Source organism: Macaca nemestrina, chromosome 11 (genome assembly GCF_043159975.1).
Source record: "Macaca nemestrina isolate mMacNem1 chromosome 11, mMacNem.hap1, whole genome shotgun sequence".
NCBI lineage: Eukaryota > Metazoa > Chordata > Mammalia > Primates > Cercopithecidae > Macaca > Macaca nemestrina.
The window spans coordinates 134,105,538-134,128,767 of NC_092135.1; the positions used below are offsets into that span (position 1 = coordinate 134,105,538).

Consider the following 23,230-nt stretch of genomic DNA (forward strand, 5'->3'; position numbering starts at 1 on the left):
ATAAATAGGAGTCCAAGGGGACCTCTGCAAAGTGGGGAGTGTGTCAGGATGAGTAACAAATGGTTACCGCTTAGGAACGAGATAAATCGAGATAAATCACGACATGCGCCTCTCATTGCTTTCTCTTTCTAAACTGAACACTTGGGCCTGGAGCTTTCACAGGGTGTCTGGGACGGAGAAAGTATAAGGGAGACCTCAACACTCACTCCTGCCATATCGCAAGATGTTTTCAATTTGCAGTCAGGTAACTTTTTTTTTTCCCCCCCCCCAAGAGCTTTGTTTTGGCGTCTTTTCTTAATTTAAGACATGCATGGGCCAGGCACAGTGACTCACATCTCTAATCCCATCACTTTGGGAGGCTGAGGTGGGTGGATTGCCTGAGTTCAGGAATTCAAGACCAGCCTGGGCAACGAATTTTTCTCTACAAAAAATACAAAAATTAGCCAGGCGTGGTGGCACACGCCTGTAGTCCCAGCTACTCGGGAGGCTGAGGTGGGAGGAGCACTTGAGCCCAGGAGGTGGAGGTTACAGTGAGCCGAGATGATGCCCTTGTCCTCCAGCCTGGGCGACAGAGACCCTGTCTCAGAAAAGAAAAAAAAAAAAAAAAAAAAAAAGGCACATATGGCATCCTACAGATCTGGAAGCCAAAGCTTTCAAATGGAGTTTCTTTACACGTAGCCCTTGAACTGCTCTCCCAACTCTTTATGATGTGTTTGAAAAACAAGGCCGGGCGCGGTGGCTCAAGCCTGTAATCCCAGCACTTTGGGAGGCCGAGACGGGTGGATCACAAGGTCAGGAGATCAAGACCATCCTGGCTAACCCGGTGAAACCCCGTCTCTACTAAAAAATACAAAAAACTAGCCGGGCGAGGTGGCGGGCGCCTGTAGTCCCAGCTACTCGGGAGGCTGAGGCAGGAGAATGGCGTGAACCCGGGAGGCGGAGCCTGCAGTGAGCTGAGATCCGGCCACTGCACTCCAGCCTGGGTGACAGAGCGAGACCCCGTCTCAAAAAAAAAAAAAAAAAAACAAAAGCGTCCTTTGTACGTCATGAGAACCCTCCCGGGGAATATTTAGTAGTTAAACGTTCCTAACCTTGTAATTTACCTGTGGGGATTTGCTTCTTCGCAGAATTAATCACACTCTTCTAAATTAAGCCACAGGACAACACTTCTGTTGGACTCTCTTGGCTTAACAAAGATATTGACCAAATTCGGAGTTTCCAAAAACAGTTACCTGAGAACCGTGAACTGTGTGTGTTTATAATGATCTTTTGTTTTTGTTTAAAATTAATAACTTCTCAATTATAGTAAGGGGTGGGCTTTATGTGTTATTTTCCATAGGTCTTGGTTCTGTACAACCCTGGTTCGTGTTCTCCAGGCTTGCCTGCTTCGTCTTTTTTTTGGGGAGGGGGCAGGGAGTCTCACTCTGTTGCCCAGGCTGGAGTGCAGTGGCACAATCTCCGCTCGCTGCAGCCTCCATCTCCAGGGTTCAAGTGATTCTCATGCCTCGGCCTGCTGAGTAGCTGGGATTACAGACACCCGCCACCACACCCAGCTACTTTTTGTGTTTTTAGTAGAGATGGGGTTTTGCCATGTCACGCAGGCTGCTCCCGAACTCCTGACCTCAAGTGATCTGCCCCCACTGGGCCTCTCGCAGTGTTAGGATTACAGGCTTGAGCCACCGCACCCGGCCAGCAGACTTTCTTTCACATCAATCTTTTCCTACAAAAACGGGAGAAAATTTGAAAATAAAAACTGACTTTTTAATACTGCGCTTTGGCTGACATCTTAATGTGTGCACTTTTTGTCATAGTTGGGTAAAATATCTAAGCCACGTGCCTATGTAATAGATGCTTTTAAAACAGAAATATTGGCCGGGCGCGGTGGCTCAAGCCTGTAATCCCAGCACTTTGGGAGGCCGAGACGGGCGGATCATGAGGTCAGGAGATCGAGACCATCCTGGCTAATACGGTGAAACCCCGTCTCTACTAAAAAATACAAAAAACTAGCCGGGCGAAGTGGCGGGTGCCTGTAGTCCCAGCTACTCGGGAGGCTGAGGCAGGAGAATGGCGTGAACCCGAGAGGAGGAGCTTGCAGTGAGCTGAGATCCGGCCACTGCACTCCAGCCTGGGTGACAGAGCAAGACTCCGTCTCAAAAAAAAAAAACAGAAATATTGGAGGATTTTACAAAGTATACGACGGAAAATAGCATTAAAGCCCGGGTGGGTGCCTGACATTGCCACACGTTGCCGCTTAGGGTATGGGTCGTGGTAGAGGGAGAGAGACCACAAGGTAGCGAGGACATTCCGTCTGAGTCTCCAACGCCGTTGCATTGACAGTGGCTACCTGGAGAACTGTGTGAAGAGGAATTCTGGGGCTGCACCAGCCTCTTCAGGAACAGTTAGGAATGTCTGTTTCTCAAAGAAAAGGAGAGAGAGCTTCCCTTTGTCATCCCAGATCCAGCGTGATACCTCCCTTGCAGATAAAGCTGAAATCAGAAAGATGAAGTGGGCTGTTCATGGGCACCAGTCCGTCAATGGCAGAGTGGGAAGTAGGTTCCAGGAGAGAGAACCCCAGAATTGGAGCTCCGGTTCGGACAGAACTGGGAGAACCCATAGCGAAAACTCACTTGTTAAAAGGGAAAAAAGAAAAAAGGCTTGGCGGAAGGTAAGCATCGGTGGTAATGTGTTCACCAGGGCTTTGTGGTGTGTCCTAAAACAGAAGTCCCAATTCTTTTACCAAGGGCAGGAGTGGAGAAGATGGTTATTTTCTGCTCAGGCCTTGGCTATTGTATTGTCCCGCCATTTTGCAGAGTGGAGAAGATGGTAATTTTCTGCTCAGGCCTTGGCTATTGTATTGTCCCGCCATTTTGCAGTGGTGCCGTCTGGAGGCCTCTGGGCTTGGTAGATCCTGGACTCTTCGTGCAGCGAACATGCCCATCCTCCACGCTGAGCGTGTCATCTCTGCACCGTTGCGATAGCACATTTCGTTTTCATCATGGGTTTGTCATTAAATATGTCACAAAGGATGCTTAGCCTTGTGGATGGAACACTGGGTGGGCCTCAGGATCCTGGATTTCAGGCTATAGGGCACCCTGGGAGAACCTCCTCTCTCCCCAGGACCCAGATTCTCATCCGGTCATTGAAGAACTTGGAGTGAGTGACTTCTACATCCTCCTCGAGCCTTTTTTGATTCAGATGAGAAACAGATCTCGGCATTGCACCTGCACCCATCAGTAATTTGTTTTGTTTTTTTTTTTTTGAGACGGAGTCTCGCTTTGTCACCCAGGCTAGAGTGCAGTGGCGTGATCTTGCACCTGCACCCATCAGTAGTTTTTTCTTTTTTTTTTTTTTTTGGAGACAAAGTCTTGTTTTGTCACCCAAGCTGGAGTGCAGTGGCGTGATCTTGGCTCACTACAACCTCCGCCTCCCAGGTTCAAGTAGTTCTCCTGCCTCAGCCTCCCGAGTAGCTCGGACTATAGGCGCACACCACCACGCCCAGCTAATTTTTTTTATTCGTATTTTAGTAGAGATGGGGTTTCATCATGTTGCCCAGGCTGGTCTCGAACTCCTGAGCTCAGGCAGTCTGCCCACCTCAGCCTCCCAAAGTGTTAGGATTACAGGCATGAGCCACTGCGCCCAGCCCCATCAACAGCTTTGAGCCATTTTGCGTCATAGTCCAGGACACAGATCCAGGTCCTCTTGGTCTTTGCAAGAGCACAGTGCAGTTGTCCTCTTCCCTAAACCCCTTACCCGAGACCTGTGCCTCTGTGCCTCCCTCCTTCCCTCGCCTGGCACCCACGCTCCCCCATGCATCCTTGTCAGATGCCTCCTGTTGAAAGCAACTTCCAAATGTGAAACGGTTTTCAGCTGTTTTTAGCCCTTTAACCCTTTGTCTGCTAGAATTCCGCCAAAAAATAATTGATGACGGATTGGCCCATTAACCTTTAAGAAAAAAAAAAGTTTGACAGCCTGGATTCGTGTAATGAGGAGGGATTCCTTGTGAAATCAGTCTGATGGCTGAGTTTCTTGCCCCTAAGGAGGCAAAATTAGCCCCACGGGGCCTCGTCTGCATAGAAACTGGACACAATTAGTGTAATATCCGGTGTTATTAATGTCGTTTGGAATAATTGGGCAGGTTGATTTCGACAGGTTCATGGTGCTAAAATACTATTATAGTGGACCTTTCCACAGCTAACCGTTCAACACAGAAAACTGTTTAAATCCCTGTGAGCCCAATCACAAAACTTTATTAAACAGCCAAGCCCTGGAATGTCACACGGGGAAACAGCACACCATCCGTTACTTCGGGCTTTGGGGCGTGGTGGCGTTTTGATTTTTCAGGAGCAGGGGGATTAATTTTGCTGTCTGTGCGTGTATCTGAAACTTCAACATGCTTTTAATAGATATACCATCAGGAACTTCTACAACCCAAAATCCGTTTTTACAGTGAATGAAATAGAAGCCACTGCAATTGTCACTAATAGGAAGTTTGTATTAGTGAAATGACACCACGAAAAATGAAAGCTCGGAACGGGGCATCCTCACGGGTTCGTGCTTGTTCTGCACGTTTGAAGTGAGGGTGGCAGTGGAGAGTAATGCTCAGCTCTGTCTCTGACTGATGGGCCTCACACTGCCAATTACTGTTTTGATCATTTTTAATTTAGTTGCTCATAAGTAAAATGTCATCACCGTGCCACTTCGTAATGTGTTGCAGCCCTTCGGGGCCATTGGTGATTTGAATAAGGCTCTATCATCTGCTAAAAATTCTTCTTTGAACCTCAGGAGGAGCACATGTTCCTGTTCTCTCCACACAGAAGAAGGGAAAACACTTGGGTCCAAACATCTATTCACTGTTTACATAATGAGTGTAAATGGTCACACCAAAGTGTAAACACGGATTAAATCTTGAGATTTGCTAGGTGTTGACCTAATAATGTCACCAGAGCAGCACATAGGAGATCACCACGAGGATAGGTCTTCTCCACTGGATTAGTCAGAACTGGGTTTAGTAACGACAGAAATCCAATTTTAAAAGAGTGAGACACTGGGCATGGTGGCTTACGCCTGTAATCCCAGCTACTCAGGAGGCTGAGGCAGGAGAATCACTTGAACCCCGGAGGCGGAGGTTGCAGTGAGCTGAGATTGTGCCACTGCACTCCAGCCTGGGTGACAGACAGAATGAGACTCCTTCTCGGATGGATGGATGGATGTCTCATGGAACCAACTGTAGGACAGGCAGGTGGAGCTTCAGGGACCTCAGAGGCACCAGGCTCCCTGCCACCTCCCATCCCTGGCTTCACTCTGGTGGGCAGTAGCATTCGTACCTGTCCACAGGGAGTGGCCCGATAGCAGAAGTGTTCCTTCCCATGGAGCGGGCAGAGGCACCTGCACCTGTGGGCCACGTCCTGACAGGTCCCAGATAAGAGGGGAAGGCACTCGATGGACCCAACTCAGATGTGAAACGCTGGAGGACACTTGATGATGCGCCCCCACCAGGACTGATCAGAGCGGCCAGGGTCATCACATGCTCCAGTTGACAGACACAGATGGGGCCATCCCTGCCCCCCGTGCTGGCCAGGGAGCCAAACAGCCAGCAGGTGGCACATGGAAGTCCCAGAGGACCACCACCTCTGGGCACCGTGTCCCCAGCATTTACCAGACTGGCCTGATTGTGTGACCCGACATCAGTTAGAAAGAAGTATGACAGACCGGGCGCGGTGGCTCACGCCTGTAATCCCAGCATTTTGGGAGGCCGAGGTGGGCAGATCACCCAAGGTCAGGAGTTCGAGACCAGCCTGGCCAACATGGCAAAACCTCATCTCTACTAAAAATACAAAAATTAGCTGGTCATGGTGGCAGGCGCCTGCAATCCCAGCTACTCGGGAGGCTGAAGCAGAGAATCACTTGAACCTGGGAAGGGGAGGTTGCAGTGAGCTGAGATCGCGCCATTGCACTCGAGCCTGGGCTACAGAGTGAGAATCCATCTCAGAAAAAAAAAGAATAACAGTAGTACAAGCTGTTGAGGGATTTCTGGAGAAACTACTTTCAAAAGGCCCAACCATCTTGCTCTCTTGGCATGAGGAATAGGAGAAGATAATGGAAAGCCACTGGAGACCCTTCCGGCCCCTACGCCATCTTTGATTCCCAAGGAGAGCTCCTTTTTAACGTTAATTTGTTTTTAGGAAATGGAGGAAGAGTACTGCCACTTTAAGAGAGGAAAATGATTACACGCAATAATGGCTGTAAAGTCCTGGCGTTGTGCCTGATACGGAATTTGGAGCCCAGCGGTGTTATTTTTTGTATTTATTATTCCGTGCAGTAGATTTGTTACAGATAAACAGATTTCCTGGAAGTTGGAACATGACTGTGCAGTTGCTCTGTAATCCTTGTGCTTATTTTTTTAATCTTGGGAGGCAGAGAAAAGTCACATGGCAGATATCAATTAGATCTGAAACTCTGCGTGTGGGTATTCACCTATTACTCTCCCTGAAAATAAAAAAATAAAGCCACCTAAAGACAGGATCCTAGGAAACACATGGGCCTAACATAGCTGGATTCCACTCGGCAGTGTTGGTGTAGAGGGGCCTTAATTAGGCTCTGTGCTCAGATGTTAATCCTTCCTCAGGAAGCAAGGGCCAGCTGTTCAGATCCTTGTCATAGATTTCAGGGCCTGAAAATCCAAAAGAAGGCACAGGGTAGCCCCCTGCTGGGGCCCGCCTCTGCATGGAGCGTGTAGGGTTCCATCTCCCGCCTCTGTCCTGCCTCCCCCAGGGCAGACTGAGCCTCTCCCCTCCAGGTGTCCCAGACGTTTGCAACACAGTTCAGCCCCGGTCCCCATCAGCACAGCCTGCCTGGGAGAAGCCAGCCCAGGGTCAGCAGCACCATTGCCTCTTGATTTGGGAGCTGGTGCTGGACCCTGCATTGACGAGACAGAGGGGGCCATCTTCTGCTTCTCCAGGTATAGGCTGAACCATCCAGTCAAAACAGAACGGAAACCCCAAAGAGCCGTTCATCGTCCTCTCACTGCATTCACTGCATGGTGAACTGCCACTCACACGGAAAAGCGTGGCGTTAAGACCTGCCCTGTGATCACAGGGCCTTTGTGCGTGCTTCGTACACATCAGAGACTAGACCATACCCAAGGATCACAGAGATGGCACAGCTTCCTGCTCACCACACTTTGTCACCGAGCTGTTGATCCTGAGGATTGCAATTCTTGTCTTCATTTCTTCATTATTTGTATAATCCCGTGCTTTTCCAGGTTTAGAGTTATCGCACAGGACTCCCCCTCGAAAAAAGAATATCTTAAGTGAGCCTAGGGTTGCACAGTTGGTTCTTAGTTGGGAAGCGAAGCTTAGCGGTGCTTTCCTGGGTCAGCAGGGCCTATCATGGGGCTGGCCTTCCTCATCCATGCCTTTACCTGAAGCTGGTGTCCATCAGCCTGGATCCCGGAGTGTCTTGCGTCTGTTTCCTCTTTACTCTGCTGGGCCTTGTTGGTGTTTCATGGTAATTAGCCAATTAGCCAGGGTTTCATTCTCCAAGAGAGGAGGCCTGAACCTGAGCAGGCCACCCTCGGACTCTGGCTAATCCGTCACCTCCAGGCAAAGTGTGAAGTCTTCTCTTTACCACCTCTTCTGAGCGGCTGCGGATGCCAAGTGGTTCTTTATGTTACTTTTAGGGAAGGATTTAGCTCATTCACGAGTCTGTGTGTCTCCTTTTCTACTCACAGATATAAATATATGCCCATTATTTGGGAAGGCCTGCTTAAATACGATTTTTGTTTGCTAGTGTACATAAATGCAATTAATATTTCTGTATTCATCTTGTATCTTGCCCATTTGCCAACTGCTGTTAGGTTTTTAATAATCTGTAGGTGATTTGGGGTTTTCTATGAAGACAGTCACATACCTTGTGAATGTCTTTATCTTCCTTTCCAATCTCTCGGTCTTTTATTTCCTTATTTTTGTCTTGCTACACCGGGTAGCAGGGACGAAAAAAAGCAGTTACGGTGGGTGTCCTTGTCTTGAGCATCCTGTAACTGAGTGTTCAAAGGTATGTTTCTAACATCTCACCCTTAGGATTAGTGACACTGTGGTTTTAGGGAGAGATCGTCTCTGTCCAAGGTAAGGGGGTTCTCTCCTATTCCTCGTTGGCTAAGAAGTTTTAATCATGCTTCTTTTATTTTTTTTTTTTTCTTTCTTCTGGTTGAGAAATTGCACATTCGACTTCTTTTCTTGCAGAAGTTTACCACATAGACTTAATTTACCAACATGTGAAGTGAGTCCTTAACCTCCCCCAGTAGAGCAGTCCAAGGCCCCTATGACATCCTAACTCCCATGTCCTCACCGCCACTCTCATGTTCTCCAGCATTTTGACTTTTCCCATGGTAGGCATGTCATTAGCAGTTTTAGTCGGTATTGTTTTTGTTTAGATTTTTGTTTTTACGTATTTATCAGTTCCTTTGCTCATCAACCCGTCTTTCACAAACCTGCCTTCTAGGATCTTCCTGAAGTACATCTTTTCTTTTTTTTTGAGATGAAGTCTTGCTTTGTCACCCAGGCTGGAGTTCAGTGGCGTGATCTCAGCTCACTGCAACCTCTGCCTCCCGGGTTCAAGTGATTCTCCTTTCTCAGCCTCCTAAGTAGCTGGTATTACAGGTGCATGCCACCATGCCCAGCCAATTTTTTTTTTATTTTTTTATTTTTTTTTTTTTTTTTTGGTGTTTTAGTAGAGACAGGGTTTTGCTATGTTGGCCGGGCAGGTCTTGAACTCCTGACCTCAGATGATCCACCTGCCTCGACCTCTCAAAGTGTTGGGATTACAGGCGTGAGCCACTGTGCCTGGCCCTGAAATATATCATTTAGTAATTTCCCTAGTGGACGTCTATTGGTAATAAGCGCTTTGGGGGTTTTTTGCAGAAAAATTATATTTCATTCTTTCTTTTCTCTTTCCCTTTCTTTTCTCTTCCTTTCTTTTCTTCTCTGCTCTTTTCTTTTCTGATTTTTCTTTCATAGGGTCTCACTCTGTGACCCAGGCTGGAGTACAGTGGTGTGATCACAGCTCACTGCAGCCTCCATCTCCCAGGCTCAAGTGATCCTCCCACCTCAGCCTCCCAAGTAGCTGGGGCTACAGGTGCAAGCCACCATGCCTGGCTAATTTTCAAATTTTTTGTAGAGATGAGGTCTCACTATGTTGCCCAGACCAGTCTTGAACTCCTGGGCTCAAGTGAATCTCCCACCTCACATCCCAAAGTGCTGAGATGGCAGACGCGATCCCCTGCACCTGGCCTGTATTTCATTCTTGTTCTTCAGAGTGAATCTCAAGAATTTTCCTGAGTCTCAAGTCTACACTGTTATTTTCCCTTGAGGATATTATTCCACACTCTCGCGACTCTGACTGTTACTCTTAACAAGTCTGTGATCCGTCTTAATATTTGTTTAAGAGCAATCTGTCTCTAGAGACGGGGGTTTTACCATGCTGACCAGGCTGGTCTTGAACTCCTGACACCTTAGGTGATCCACTAGCCTCAGCCTCCCAAAGTGCTGGGATTACAGGCGTGAGCCACTGTGCCCGGCCTATATCAGTAATGCTTTGGATCGAAATCTGCTGTCTTGTTTGCAGTGTGTTGGGTGACCTCTGGTTTTGAGTTCAGATGTAATTGGTCTCCGCCCATGGGAAGCTTTCCTGTAGAGAAGATACCAGAAGCCAGGGGAGCTCTGAGACTTGGGGCTTCCCAGCTCCTGTCCTTGCAGGATTGCCGGGTGCTGGACCCTGGGTTTATGTTTCCTGTCTTAGGACCTTATCTGTTGTGCTACCAAAGGTGTTTGCCTCTCAGGGTAGCCTTCACTTTTGCCGGTTTTTAGCACTTTAGGCTCACAGTTCTAGTTTCAGCTCGTGTATTTGATTTGGGGAGGGAGAAGGAGGGTCCTCTTGGAGATCAGGCCTCACTGTGGACTGCTGTGTTGTGAAGCAGACAGCTTGGAAGGGAAGCCAGGCCCCAGGAACAAGGGAGAAGTGCTTAAGTGTTGGGGAGGGGAGCAACTGCACAAACTTCCTACACGGTAAACTCAGAGAAGGATTAAAGCTGGGCCAGAGCCAATTTCACAGTCAGGCAAGGGCTGAAAGTAGAAGGACGTGGAAGGGTACAGATTGGCGGATATTGCTAAGCAGGGCTGTGACTGATGAGATGGCAGTAGGAAGAGGGAGAGGGAGGAGTCCAGGTAATTTTGAGATTTTATGATTAGAATAGCATTGTAATCGTTAAGAGAAATACAGAACCCCAAGAGGAGCATTTGAAAATTCTAGCAAATCTATGTGATGCGTGTTAAATTTGATATGAGGACAAAGTATTTGAGAAACAATCCATAGGCATTTAAAATTCCAAAACCGATTAGATATATGAATTAGTTATATATGTGTGTGTTTATATATGTATATATATGTATATATGAACTGTACATGCCTGTAGGAAGTGACTGACTAAGCTTCGGAAGGAAAGGAACCCTTAAGAAGGAGGGAGGAGGAAGGAGGAACATTAAACTTGAAGTTTGCCTTCACTAAAGGCCACATGCAGAGGAACCAGGGAGGAGAAAGAGAAGCAGTGATCAGAAAGCTGGAAAGAGAACTATAGTTGCACAGTGAGAAGATGGTAAGCACGCCACGGGCACCCCTCCTTGCCCTGGGGTAGACATTGCTAGCTAATCACAGATCCTTCTCCAGGAGCCTGGAGCCAGCCTTGGAGATCTCAACACAGAACTCTCTGCAGCTGCTCAAAGCTGCCTGCATTGAGAACACAGATGCAAGATAGTTCTCAGCTATCTTGCATCACTCCCACAGGATCTCAGAATTGCAAGGGCCCTCCCAGTCACCTGTGAGATGCTGAATTCCCACCAGTCTCCCTCTGAAAGGGCCACATTCAAGGGCCTGAAACTCCCAAGGGAGCAGAACCCATAAGCTCCATCTATGGATAGTTGTGAGAGGGAAAGAATCTTCCACGTGCGGGGTCTCCATCATTTTTTTCTGTCCTGGGTTGACTCCAGGGCACCCAGAACAGGTGTCATCCGTCTTCCATCAGACAGAAGTCCCCTGTGCTCAGAGTCCCCAGTGAGCAGTCCCTGGCATTGGGCTCTCACTGTGGTGCCTGCTGGCTACCACCCTGAGTGATGGAGACAGGACCACCTCCTCACCATTGTGGATGACACACTCACAGCCTTCACTTTCATCGGGAGCCCCATTATGGGCTGGCTGTTCACTGCAGTCCTTCAGCCTGTTCATATTTGTAGTTGGGAAGCAAAATCTTCCCCCCAAACCCCTCTTGCTGTTGGGGTCCAAGGGAAGGAATTCTAGTCATGCATTTGACCATTTGAGTTGTCAGTTCAGCTCAGAGGTCCTCTTCTTTTTAGACCCTGGGGATGGGAATAAAACCTTAGTTTATCTGCTATCCCCCAAAACTCTTTGCTCTCAAAATTTGGTAAGCAGACTTTATATGTCTTTATCCAAGTCATTGATAAAACATAATGAATATTGAATGAGGCAAAACAGAGGTAAAAGTTCCATGGTTGACCACTGCAGATCTCCTACTAGTTTATGCTACTTAGTACCCCTTAGTTGTGAATCCATGTAACTCTATTCATATCTCTTTCATTCACCCTGATAAATGCCTTGCTCACATCTGGGTGAGTCTTCAGGGTGATCAAGCATCTCAGAAGACCAAGGGGGAAAATACTACAAGATGGTGGTGCCTATCAGCCCCATAAGGTGCTCCAAAAAGAGGGGGGTCAGTGAGAAAGAAGACTGAGCACAGCCCATGACCCCTGGCTGTTCCTTGATTTGTAGTCTTATAAAGTGAGGTTTCAATCGGGTGGATGATGGGGAAGCATTATTAGAAAAGACAGTGTGGTAAAGAGCTGGATGCATGCATACACGTGTCTGCTTTGCACGCTGTGCAAGTGAAGGATGAAGAAAAGAGGTGATGATGTCTCTCAAGGATGGAGTGAGATCAGGAAGTGAGGTCAGGAGGTCTGTAGAAGGGGGACATCAAGTTTGCAAGAGAGTGAGGAAACCATGCCAAATCCAGGTCCGCAAGAAGGTATGAGGGGACCAGGTAAATGATGCAGAGAGATAGGGGAAGAAAGGACCAGGAGCTGAAAGGAGAGACAGAAATGTTGAGTGACATAGAAGATACTAGAAAAGGGAACTTACTTGTGTCCAGTATAAGAAGACAGGTGGTGGGATAGATTGTTAAAGTGAATGTTCAGCCAGGTGCAGTGACTCATGCCTGTAATCCCAGCACTTTGGGAGGCCAAGGTGGGCGGATCACCTGAGGTCAGGAGTTCAAGACCAGCCTGGCCAACATGGAGAAACCCGTCTCTACTAAAAATATCAAATTCGCTGGGTATGGTAGTACCCACCTGTAATCCCATCTACACAGGAGGCTGAGGCAGGAGAATCGCTTGAACCCGGGAGGCGGAGGTTGCAATGAGCTGAGATCACGCCATTGCGCCCCAGCCTGGGAGACAAGAGCAAAACTCTGTCTCGAAAAATAAATAAATAAATAGAGTGAGTGATGAAGCCGTAGAACAGCCACCGTAGGGAGCACATTTGGAAATCAGCTTGAAATGGGTTCTGATGTTCTTGTGAACACTTACATATATTTGTTCCCCTAAGTAGAGTTTGCATGCATAGGTAAATTTTGTTTACATAATTAATCGGGCAGAGCCAAACTGTGCTTTAGCAATTTAATTTGCAAGTTTTGTCTTTGCATGAGATACTGAGAGTATTCCAGTGCAAGATACCAGATAGCAGCTACTGCATTGAGATGAGGCAAAAAATAGAGATGTTCCTGTGGAACTTCCTTCCGATTTCCATTGTTTTGATCACTTTGTGTTCAGTCATCTGCCTGCTTGTGTGTGCCCGTCCTCACCACGTAGAGACATTCAGAGGGTACAGGCTTCTGCGTGCTGGCATCTCTTTCACCCAGCCCAGTGCCTAGCATGTGGGGCAGGGCAGCTGAGGACCACAGTGACCGACACCTGCACCCGTACAGTGTGATGCAAGTTCAGCTCTTGGCCTTTGTTCCAGTGACTGTAGCTCATGACTGGCTAGAGGCACACATTTGAACAGGAAAGCTTTACAGGGGACCAGTTGTGCATAAATTTAACCGGGAAGCTAATGGTTGTAATTTTTTTCACTAGAAGATCCAATAAACACTGATCAGAGGGAGCTTTGATACGTGTATTTGAATTTCACAGATTAAACAAATTGTGAGCCTGTTGAGTTGATCTCCTAATGAAAAATTGTCACATCCCACCCATGAATTACCAAGTGTTCCTTATGACCTAACTGTGAGTTACGTAGTTTTTTCTTACCTTACCTATCTGTTCACTAGGAGAGTTTTGCATAAAATACATGAATTGGGGCACTATCCTATGAGAATCTGTAAGAAAAATGTTGTAATTCATAGTACTAGGACATAAAAGCCCATGGATCAAGAAGCTGGACCAAGACCCACAGAGGCAGTGGCTCAGCCAGTAATTGCAGGGTATCATTGTAAGTCAGCCATGGTGAAACCTATGTGAAACTTACAGTTACAATGATTTTTTTTTTTAATGAAAACTCCAAGTCCCTGAGTGTTTAAGGTCATTACTGAAGGCATGACCTGCAGACACCCTGACCCCCACCTTCCTCCCCCACCCCCCTTTCCACAGCAGGTGGAGTGTTTGCATCTGCATCAATACACAAGTGGTGGGGTTGGGGGGGATCATTTGTTCTTCAAATGCAAGAGCCCAGTAGATTGGGATAAAATTCCTGAGCAACCAGACCCTCCCATCCTGACCTTTGTCAGACCAGCTCTCCAGAAATCAGGAACCAGGGTAACTGAGAGCACAAAGGACACCCACATACCGTGTGGGCCAGCCGAGGACTTTCTCTGAAGACTTTTCTCTCCCCTCCCACTCCAGCCCAGATCAGTCCCTTTCACAGATGGGGTGGGCCTCAGTGCCGACACCCCAAGGGAGACTAACCAGCCAGGGCCTCAGGCCCAGCCTCCACTCAGCACCCACATCACAGCACTTTGCTGCAGCCCCCAGAATATGCCCGGGGCGCAGTGGCTGTCAGCACCTAGGGGAGTCACAGACCTTTGAGGGGCTGGCGGAGGCCATGGGCCCTCTCTGGCTGGGCGCTGTCCCCACACCCCTGGGAGTGAGGCTTGGCAGCATCAGTGGGCTGTTCAGGTGGAAGGGATCTCTCTCAGCCGCAAAGGGGCTGCATGTCCACCCAGCCAGAAAGGAGTGGGGAAAGGGCGAGTGGGATGGCACGTCCTTATGTCCCAGGCGGGGCCTGGGAGAGCCAGCCTAGGTAAGGGCAGTAAGCCGTGCTTGGAAGCTGGGCTACAGGGACCAAGAGTCTGGAAGGTCAGAGGTCCGTGCAGTAGACATGAGCCAGCCCAATGGCCACGGGCTGGGGACGGAGATAAGTAAAGTGGTTGGCAGACAGGTAGATGAAAGTCAGTACCAATCATAGTTGCTCGCCAGCGGATTCTAATGCAGCTAGTTCACAGGCCAGGGCCTGGAAATATTGAGTCAAATGAGGTGTTGCGTCTAAAATCCCAGCTGAAGATTTCTTAATGAGGGTCTGATGCAGTGGCTCACACTTGTCACTCAGCACTTTGGGAGGCCAAGGAGTGAGGATCACTTGCGGTCAGGAGTTTGAGACCAGCCTAGGGTCTCAGGAGGCAAAGGCAGGAGGCTCGCTTGAACCTGGGAGGTGGAAGATGTAGTGAGCTGTGATCGCACTACAGCACTCCAGCTTGGACCACAAAGTGGGACCCCATCTCAAAAAAAAGTATTCATGCTTGTCTGCAGTTAGTTATGCTCTTTGCCAGTGGTGCCTCCCCCTTTGGCAGGAATCATGAACAGAGGCCGACGTGAATCTGTGGAGTGTCTCTCGTGGACCAGGCCCCACATCCGCCTGGGTCTGTACACTTCATGGAACTAGCAGGAAAGCACTAGACAGTTGGTGCCCTTTGCCTTCATCTTATGGGTTAGAAAAAATGAACTCCTCCTCGGAGGAGTCAAGGAACCTGCCCAAAGACTCCGATGTGGCAGGTGGGGTCGCAGGGGTAGCCCCAAGTTCCTTTCTTCCCATTCCAGACACGGCCCCAGAGTGGCTACCAAGTCTGGGGCCTGTCTCAGCTGAGATCCTCCTAAGGCGCGCGGGATCCCACGCACTCTGCCCAACTGAAACAAGGGAATTGATGCCTCTCCCACGGTAACAGGTCCTCTGCCATAAAAGAACAGAAACCTTCCCACGTTCCTCTTTCCATGGAGTGTCTGCGGATCTATGCGAGTGCTTGGGTAGAAATTAACCCTGCATCCGGAGGTTAGCGGCCCTAACTTAATTTTCATCCCCCAGGTAAGGATGGTCAGCCTGAGTTACATAGTTATTCTCGTAGGTTGCTTTGTGTGCGTGCCACAGAGAGACGCTGACATCACCCGTCCGTGTCATCAGGCCTTGTCCCCTGAGCCTTGGTTGAAACCTGGCTAAGCCATGCTGGCCTTAGGAACCACATCTGGAGGGTTGGGAGGTGCATGGATTCAGATCTCCGCTGCCGTGGTTGTCCAGTGCTGTGTGCGCCACCGGCCCGTGCAGGGGCAGCTGAAGCCAGAGGCACTTCTATGACAGAGGGCCGGCAGGGGGACTGCTGTCTCGTGAAAGCTAAACTCTTCATCCCACACTCTGTGTTTCAGAACAAGAAGAAAACTTTGAGTTTATCATTGTGTCCCTCACTGGCCAAACGTGGCACTTTGAAGCCACGACGTATGAGGAGCGGGACGCCTGGGTCCAAGCCATCGAGAGCCAGATCCTGGCCAGCCTGCAGTCGTGTGAGAGCAGCAAGAACAAGGTAAGGCCCCAGGCTGCCCAAAACCAAGGCTGCGGCTGCTGAGGGGGAATGCGGGCCCCAAGTAATGCCCCAGGGAGGGGAAAATAGAGGACTGGTGTGAATGACAGGACCTAGCTATTCTTTGTGAGCAGAAAGCTCAGTAACTAAAACGATCAGAAACACCTGTGTCTATACCGTCATATGTGAGTATTCCAGCCTGACTGTGCTTCCCTGGCAGAAGAGCCAAGGTTAAATCTTCACTCTCTCAGCCAATCCCAGAGGGAATCTTTTGGACTCTTGTGGCTTCTGGGTCCACATTTATTTTTGTTCTGGACAGAATACGCTCAGAAAAAAAAGAGACGGACTTAAAAGATGCACTGTTCTCATAAATGCCCAGAATTCAAATTGACATCAAGTTGGAAAACTGTCTCTTGTTAGGGACATAAATGAAAAGTACAGGGTCTGTATGAGCGTGCAGGGAGCTTGGGAAGATAAAGTTTCTGTTATCTAAACTGATAAAGCCTGGTATGTGTTTTATTCAATAATTAGAGGTGGTGTTGCAGCTCTTTTCTATATTAAAAAAATAATTAGAGGCAATTTGTTTTTCGTAGTTATTTAGCTAAAAAAGAAAAAGATTTTAACCTGTATTTTTTTTCTCTCTTTTTTTTCTCTGGAGAGAGTCTGTCTGTCTGTCTGTCTGTCACCTAGGCTGGAGTACAATGGCACAATCCCAGCTCACTGCAATCTCCAAGCTCAAGCATTCCTCCCACTTCAGCCTCCTGAGTAGCTGGGACTACAGGCATGTGCCACCATGCCTGGCTTGCTTGCTTATTTATTTGTATATTTATTGATTTAATATATATTCTTTGTGGAGGTGGGGTTTCATCATGTTGCCCAGGTTGGTCTCAAACTCTTGGGCTCAAGTGATCCACCTGCCTTAGATGCCCAGAGTGCTGGGATTACAGGCATGAGCCACTGCACCTGGCCTAACCTGTATTCTCTAGACTACTGCCCAGTGATATTCCTTCTACAAAAGTCCTTTTTCCCATCAAGGATTGCTTCCATGTCATTATTTTAACGTTTGGTTCTCTTTAACCTCTTTGTTGGGACGCTGTAGATTTTTGGAGAGCATTTTGATATTTCAAACTATGTACAACTAGAAACTAAGAGACAGGACGTTACCCACCGACCTGCAGTTTCATTTGTAACCATTTAAAGAAATTTCTGCCAATGATTTATGTGCGGCTTTGTCACTGAAAAGAGAGTCTGTCTTTCAGAAAGATAAAGTGTCTTATTTTATTACCCTCTTTAACCAGGATAAACCAGACCATAGTCATTATTATTATAATGTAATTTGCTTCCCTTTTTAAAAAATGTTTTATACCCAAGGTGGGGAGAACCACTGCCTTTCATTCCATACACCCTGGCTTTACTGGGTCACGTCCACACGCATCCACAATGTGTCTCCTGAAACGAGCACAGGGTACTTTGGGGCCACCTCGATGGGGAGCAACAGCACGCCGCATCCTCCAAGCGTGGGCAGCTCATTGTGCAAAGGAAGACGGGGAGGCAGGATGTGTTACCAAACAGAGAGGCACAGATTCCCGCCTTCATGGGAGAATCACAGTCTCTCACAGCAGACTCTGAGCCCATGCCATCTCGACCTAATTCAGGAAGATCTGGGATGGTGGCAGCCTTTCCTATTCCACACCTTGCCAGGCTCCTCCCCGCTCATGTCTCAGCCGATGCACACATAAGCCTTTAGAATGCTGCCCTTTGGCCCCCACTAGGCGCCTGTGCTCCGGGGAATTGCTGCCTTGGGAGGAGGATGCGCTGAGCAACCAAAGGTGGCCGACTCACAGCTGGTCATCTTGGGCATTGGTTGAACAGGTGTGAGGGCATAAAACATGGAAATACTGTCCACAAGGAGTGGCAGGAGGGCAAAAACACAGGCCAAGTTGACCACCAGCTTTATAGTGTTTTACCTGCCAGTGGATAATTGAGAGCTGATACAAGTATAGGCATAGCTAGACAGACAGACAGAGAAACCAACCAACCACAGAAGTGATACATGTACACAGAGAGACAGAAGCACATCCGTGTGTGTGTGTGTGTGTGTGTGTGTGTGAGATCATACATGTGCATTCCAGAAGCCAATGTAAACTGTTTAAACATATTTTGAATACTTGGGTATCTAACCAAAGGGAATTAAAATTCAATAACACATGATGCTAATTAGACAGTAGTAATTAATACATTACAATTTATTATTATGTAGCAAGTAATATATGGTTTCACATCAATTTGACATGAGATGTTTCAATTTATGAAGAATTCTTACACAAAAATCAAGCTTATTGTAACTGTCCTCTGAAATTGATCAATTTTTGCTTTAACTATAATATTAAATGCATATTTAATAAATAAGCCTTAAAAACTGTACATAGCAGCCAGACACGATGGTTCACGCCTGTACTCCTGGTGCTTTGGGAGGCTAAGGTGGGGGGATCACTTGAGGCCAGGAGTTTGAGACCAGCCTGGGCAACGTAGGGAGACCCCCGTCTCTACAAATTTTAAAGTAGCCAGATGCATGGCTCACACCTGTAGTTCCAGCTACTCAGGAGGCTGAGGTGGGAGGACCACTTGAGCCCAGGAGATGGAGGCTGCTATGAGCTGTGATTGCAGTACTCCAGCCTGGGCAACAGAGCAAGATCTTCTCTCTAGGCGGGGAAAAAGGTACATCTCCAGTACATATCCTTTTACTTAGAACTTCTACTTCCGGGAATGTATTCTTAGTAAATAATCATGAATGTGTACCAAGACTTAGCCATCGTATGTTCTTACAGCATCGTTTATGATAGAGAAAAATTGGGAGTGACTTAAATGTCCACCAAAGAGAACTTAATAAATAGGTCTTCACTAAGTAGAATGCTATGCAGCCATTTAAAATGATGATGTCAGAGACTATGGGATGGCACTGAGCAATGAACAGATTCCGTTAGGCTGGAAAGGGCAGGTTTCTACACAGCAATATGTATTATGCTGGCTTTTTAAAGTACATATGTGTATGTAGATGTGTTCAAACAACAGGCTGAAAGAACAGATATCAAAATGTTAATAATGCTTAACTATGGATGGCCATATCATTGTTTATAAATCTTTATGTTCTTTTTCCCCTCTCTGTATTTTCTAAACTTGCTGCAATGAGCACGTATGTTTTTAAATCCTTTTTAAAGAAGACCATAGAGCTAGGTGCAGTGGCTCACACCTGTAATCTCAACACTATAGGAGGCTGAGGCAGGAGGATCACTTGAGCCCAGGAGTTCAAGGCTGCAGTGAGCTATGATTGCGCCACTGCACCCCAGCTTCATCCACAGAGCGAGACGCTGGCTTAAATAATAGTAAATAAATAAATAAATAAATAAATAAATAAATAAATAAATAAAAATAGAGCAAGCCATCAAGTGTAAGGTTAAGAATCAGCACCCTCAGCTATGCTCATGTTTCTCCCTGCCCCCACCTTGGTGAGTGGCTTCATCACTGTAACAACTGAGGGTCTTCAGATGACAGGTGCATCTCCCAGGGTGATGTGTGGTACGGATGGGGTTTTCTGACAAGGAACCATGAGATATGTCTTACAGTGCTGATGGAGCCCTAACCCTGGGCTTATAAACGGATTATTTCTTTCTCATTCTTCATACCAAGTAGACATGTGGCTACTGCCCAGAAGGTTACCCATTTACCTTCTCCAGGTGACCATGGTCCATGTTTATTCACAGATGATCCAGAGCTGTCCTCTTTGCTCATTTCTGGCAGAGTCCCTCTCAGCTGATGAATGTTAAAATGTGACATTTCCTCCCTCCCCCAGCCCCATGCATGATGATTTCTCCTTCAGTTATGCTGTTTCCCAAAGACGTCAAAACAGGGGTGATTGTTTGGAAATTACCCTCATCCTACATTTGCTCCCAATCTGTTTGATCTTTCCCTGACGTTATCAGTGATGTACGTTTCTCCTTGTATTTGTGTCTTCCTCGTGCCCAGTCCCGGCTGACGAGCCAGAGCGAGGCCATGGCCCTGCAGTCGATCCGGAACATGCGCGGGAACTCCCACTGTGTGGACTGCGATACCCAGAGTAAGTGTATGCGGTGGCAGCAGGGGCTGGCGCTCTGCAGCTGGAGACCACGTGGTCCCACTAGGCCCGGGTTGCAGGGGACTCACATCTGTCCTGTTGGCAGATAAGAGTTAACTGCTTTTAGGAAACTGAGATATTTTGTTTGGATTTTACCTTAACAGAGCACTTTCCACACAGGCCTCGCCCCTGTCTGCGGGGTGTGTTTCTCTGAGTCTTTCCTTGCCTTTGGCATCTGATGAGCAACAGTCACACCTGGGGTGCAAAGGATTCGGCCCCACAGCCTGTGCCAAGGCTAGGAAGGCCGGGAGTTCAAGACCAGCCTGGGCAACACAGGGAGACCCCATCTCTACAAAAAATTAAAAATTAGCCAGGCATGGTGGCTGGCTTACTTTTTGATTAATTAGTGATCACTTACTGATTTTTTTTCATAAAAATAGAATATAATTGGTTCATTCCTGCCTAGAGATTTCTGGGTATTGTTTTTTTAATTTCACAATCATATGTTCTGGGTTTCACCATCAAATGATGTCTTTGTTTTTTTTTTTTTTTTTTTGGTCTTAAATCCATTACCCACTAATGCCTCTGATTGAACTGATACAAGTTGTAAGTACTGCTTTGTGCCATAGAGTAACCCAGTTTTATTTCATGCTTTCTGTTGTCTAATCCATACTATTATTTTCCCTTTGCAAAATTCATTTTGCTGTTCATAATATTGAGAGTATGGACTTATTTTCATTGTTGCAGTCCCAGCCCAGAGACAGTATTGGAGACATTCAGTAAACTTCTTCCATTCAGAATTTTTTTTTTTTAAGTAGTGTTTTGAAGAGAAGGAAGTCCAGTTCAAACAAGGTAAGAGGTGCTGGTACCAGGCTGGGTGCTGCCCAGGAGTTAAACGTGCATAGCGTGGTGGGTCCTGCCATCATGAAGCCTGAAACGCACTGGACAAGGCACTGACCTGCTGACCATGGAGCTAAGCGCTGGGGAGAGTCATCAGGGGCACGCAGCGGCCTTGCCACCCACATGGGAGCTGTCTGTCAGCAGGACTCTGGAGATGGGCAGGGTGTGTACAGGGAAGGGGCCAAAGGAATCATTGTGAGCAAAGTGAGTGGCTTGAAGAGAGCTTCTCCGGGTGGTTGTAGGATCAGAGGTGCTGTTTGGGCTGGGAAACCGGTAGAAGCCAGTTGGAGTGTGAGTGCTAAGTGAAACTTTCCAGCTTTGTTCTTCATTTGTAAGCAGAGGGACATCATTGGAGTTTTAGAGCAGGAAGGAGATGGACCCTGAGCTCCACTTGGGGAGACGGATCTGGCCAGACCATTTTGAACAGACTGGAATAGAGGCAAAGCAGGGAGGAGGCCAGCCGGGGTCAGCTCGGCCGGGAAGGGAGACAGGAGCCCAGGACTGCTCCAGACAAAAGGGAAGGGAAGCACCCCTCCAAGAGTGCACTCAGCGGCGTAGCAGGCAGGAGAGAGATCAAAAGTCCGTCCGCGGCCTCTGTGGAGGAGTCTGTCCTGCGGCTGAGGGAAGGGGTTCTTCTCCAAGTATCTTGGGGTTCTTCTTTAAAGCACCTCCTTGTGTTTGAATTTTTAAGTTTTACTTTCAAACGTGTGGTGAAATGAAGTTCGAAGAGAGAAGCAGTTATTTGAAGTATGTTTCTATCAAAAAGTTTTAAAAGTAAGAGCTTTTTTAAAAGCACAAACCTGAGAAATATTAGAACATCCATTAAGGAAAATGCCTGCAGTTGTTTCCACCATGCATCTGAAGGTTGCTTTAAAAGAAAGCCATCCGTGGCTTGCGGGGACCGTGATACCTGGCAAATTGGAGGTCGCAGGTCCTGTCTGAGATGAGCTTGTGCATGTGAGTGCAGATGGGGGTGGGAAAGGGAGGCCAGTGCAGGGGAGGTGTGGGCCAGTTTGTTCTGAGCAAGACCACCTGAGCAGATAGACAGGGACAAAGGAAAGGGCAGAGTTTGACAATTCAGGAGAAAGAGGCGATAGCAAGCACGCATTTGCTAAATGTGTGGTCTGTGTCAGCCCCGTGCCAAACCCTCGCATGTGTTGTCTTTTCATTCTGCAACCCTAACAGTTGCTGCTCCTGTGGGCCCCACTTAAAGGGGAGGAATTGAGGAGCCTGAAGGGTCAAGTCATTTGTCTGAGGTCACAGAAATAGCAAGTCCCGTAGCAGGATTCAAACCAAGCTGTTGGCCAGCCTGCTGTATTTTCTCAAGAACAAGGGCCTTGAGAAGAATGGAAAGGCTCAGAAGATGTAGCACGTTGGCAAGGATGTGTTAAGTAAAAATACCCAATTTTGGTGAAAGTACCAGGATAGGTACACTGCCCACACTGATGATGAACTGTAAACCCCTCCATGGGGCCTTTTGAGAATGTATATAAAAGCTTTTGAAGAGTGGATGCCCTTGACTCCAGGTGTACACTCCAGGAACTAAACCGATGGGACTGAGCAAGGCAGGCGCAGAGATCTGTCTTTCCAGGTGTTCATCACAGTGCTTTGTATGGCGAAAAAATCAGAAGCATCCCAAATGTCTTAACAATTGAAAAGCAGTTCATGGTGATGTCTTCTCTTTTCTACCTTTAAAAATCATGGGAAAAGACTTAATTGAGCCTGGGCGTGGTGGCTCACACCTGTAATCCCAGCACTTTGGGAGGCCGAGGTGGGTGGATCATCTGAGGTCAGGAGTTCGAGACCAGCCTGGCCAACATGGTGAAACCTCATCTCTACTAAAAATACAAAAATTAACCGGGCATGGTGGCACATGCCTGTAATCCCGGCTACTTGGGAGGCTGAGGCAGGAGAATCACTGGAACTGGGGAGGCGGAGTTGCAGTGAGCCAAGATCGCGTCATTGCACTCCAGCCTGGGCGACAGGGTGAGACTTGATCTCAAGGGAAAAAAAGGGAGGGTGGGGGGCTTGAGATAAAGAAACTTCATAATGTGTTGTACAATGAAAAAGGGGTATGACAATGAGTCTGGATGAACCTAACGAATATTTACAGGTATTTAGCAGAGAAAGATCTGTAAGGCTGAACTCTGAAAGGTTAGCACCAGTTGTGTCTGAGTGGTAGGATCTTTTGAGGCTTGGGGATTTTCATGCAGCGTGGAATTTGGAATTGTGGTAACAGCTCCCTGGCCCCCTAATGCTCTAGACCGCCAGGAGCCCCCTCTGTCTGCGCACTGGGCACATCCCAGAGCACTGTTTCCAGA

At 47.7% G+C, this 23,230-nt stretch overlaps 1 protein-coding gene across 13 annotated transcripts in view; it reads left to right on the forward strand.

The window, feature by feature from the left end:
- The window catches only part of LOC105473862 (ArfGAP with GTPase domain, ankyrin repeat and PH domain 1), a 644,177-nt gene that overhangs the window by 530,915 nt on the left and 90,032 nt on the right, over nucleotides 1-23,230 (forward strand). For all 13 annotated transcript variants that reach the window (XM_071073619.1, XM_071073622.1, XM_071073625.1 and 10 more), the window contains 2 exons: nucleotides 15,747-15,901; nucleotides 19,922-20,012. In XM_071073619.1, the coding sequence (XP_070929720.1) occupies nucleotides 15,747-15,901; nucleotides 19,922-20,012 (246 nt within the window). The remainder of the gene's footprint in view (nucleotides 1-15,746; nucleotides 15,902-19,921; nucleotides 20,013-23,230) is intronic.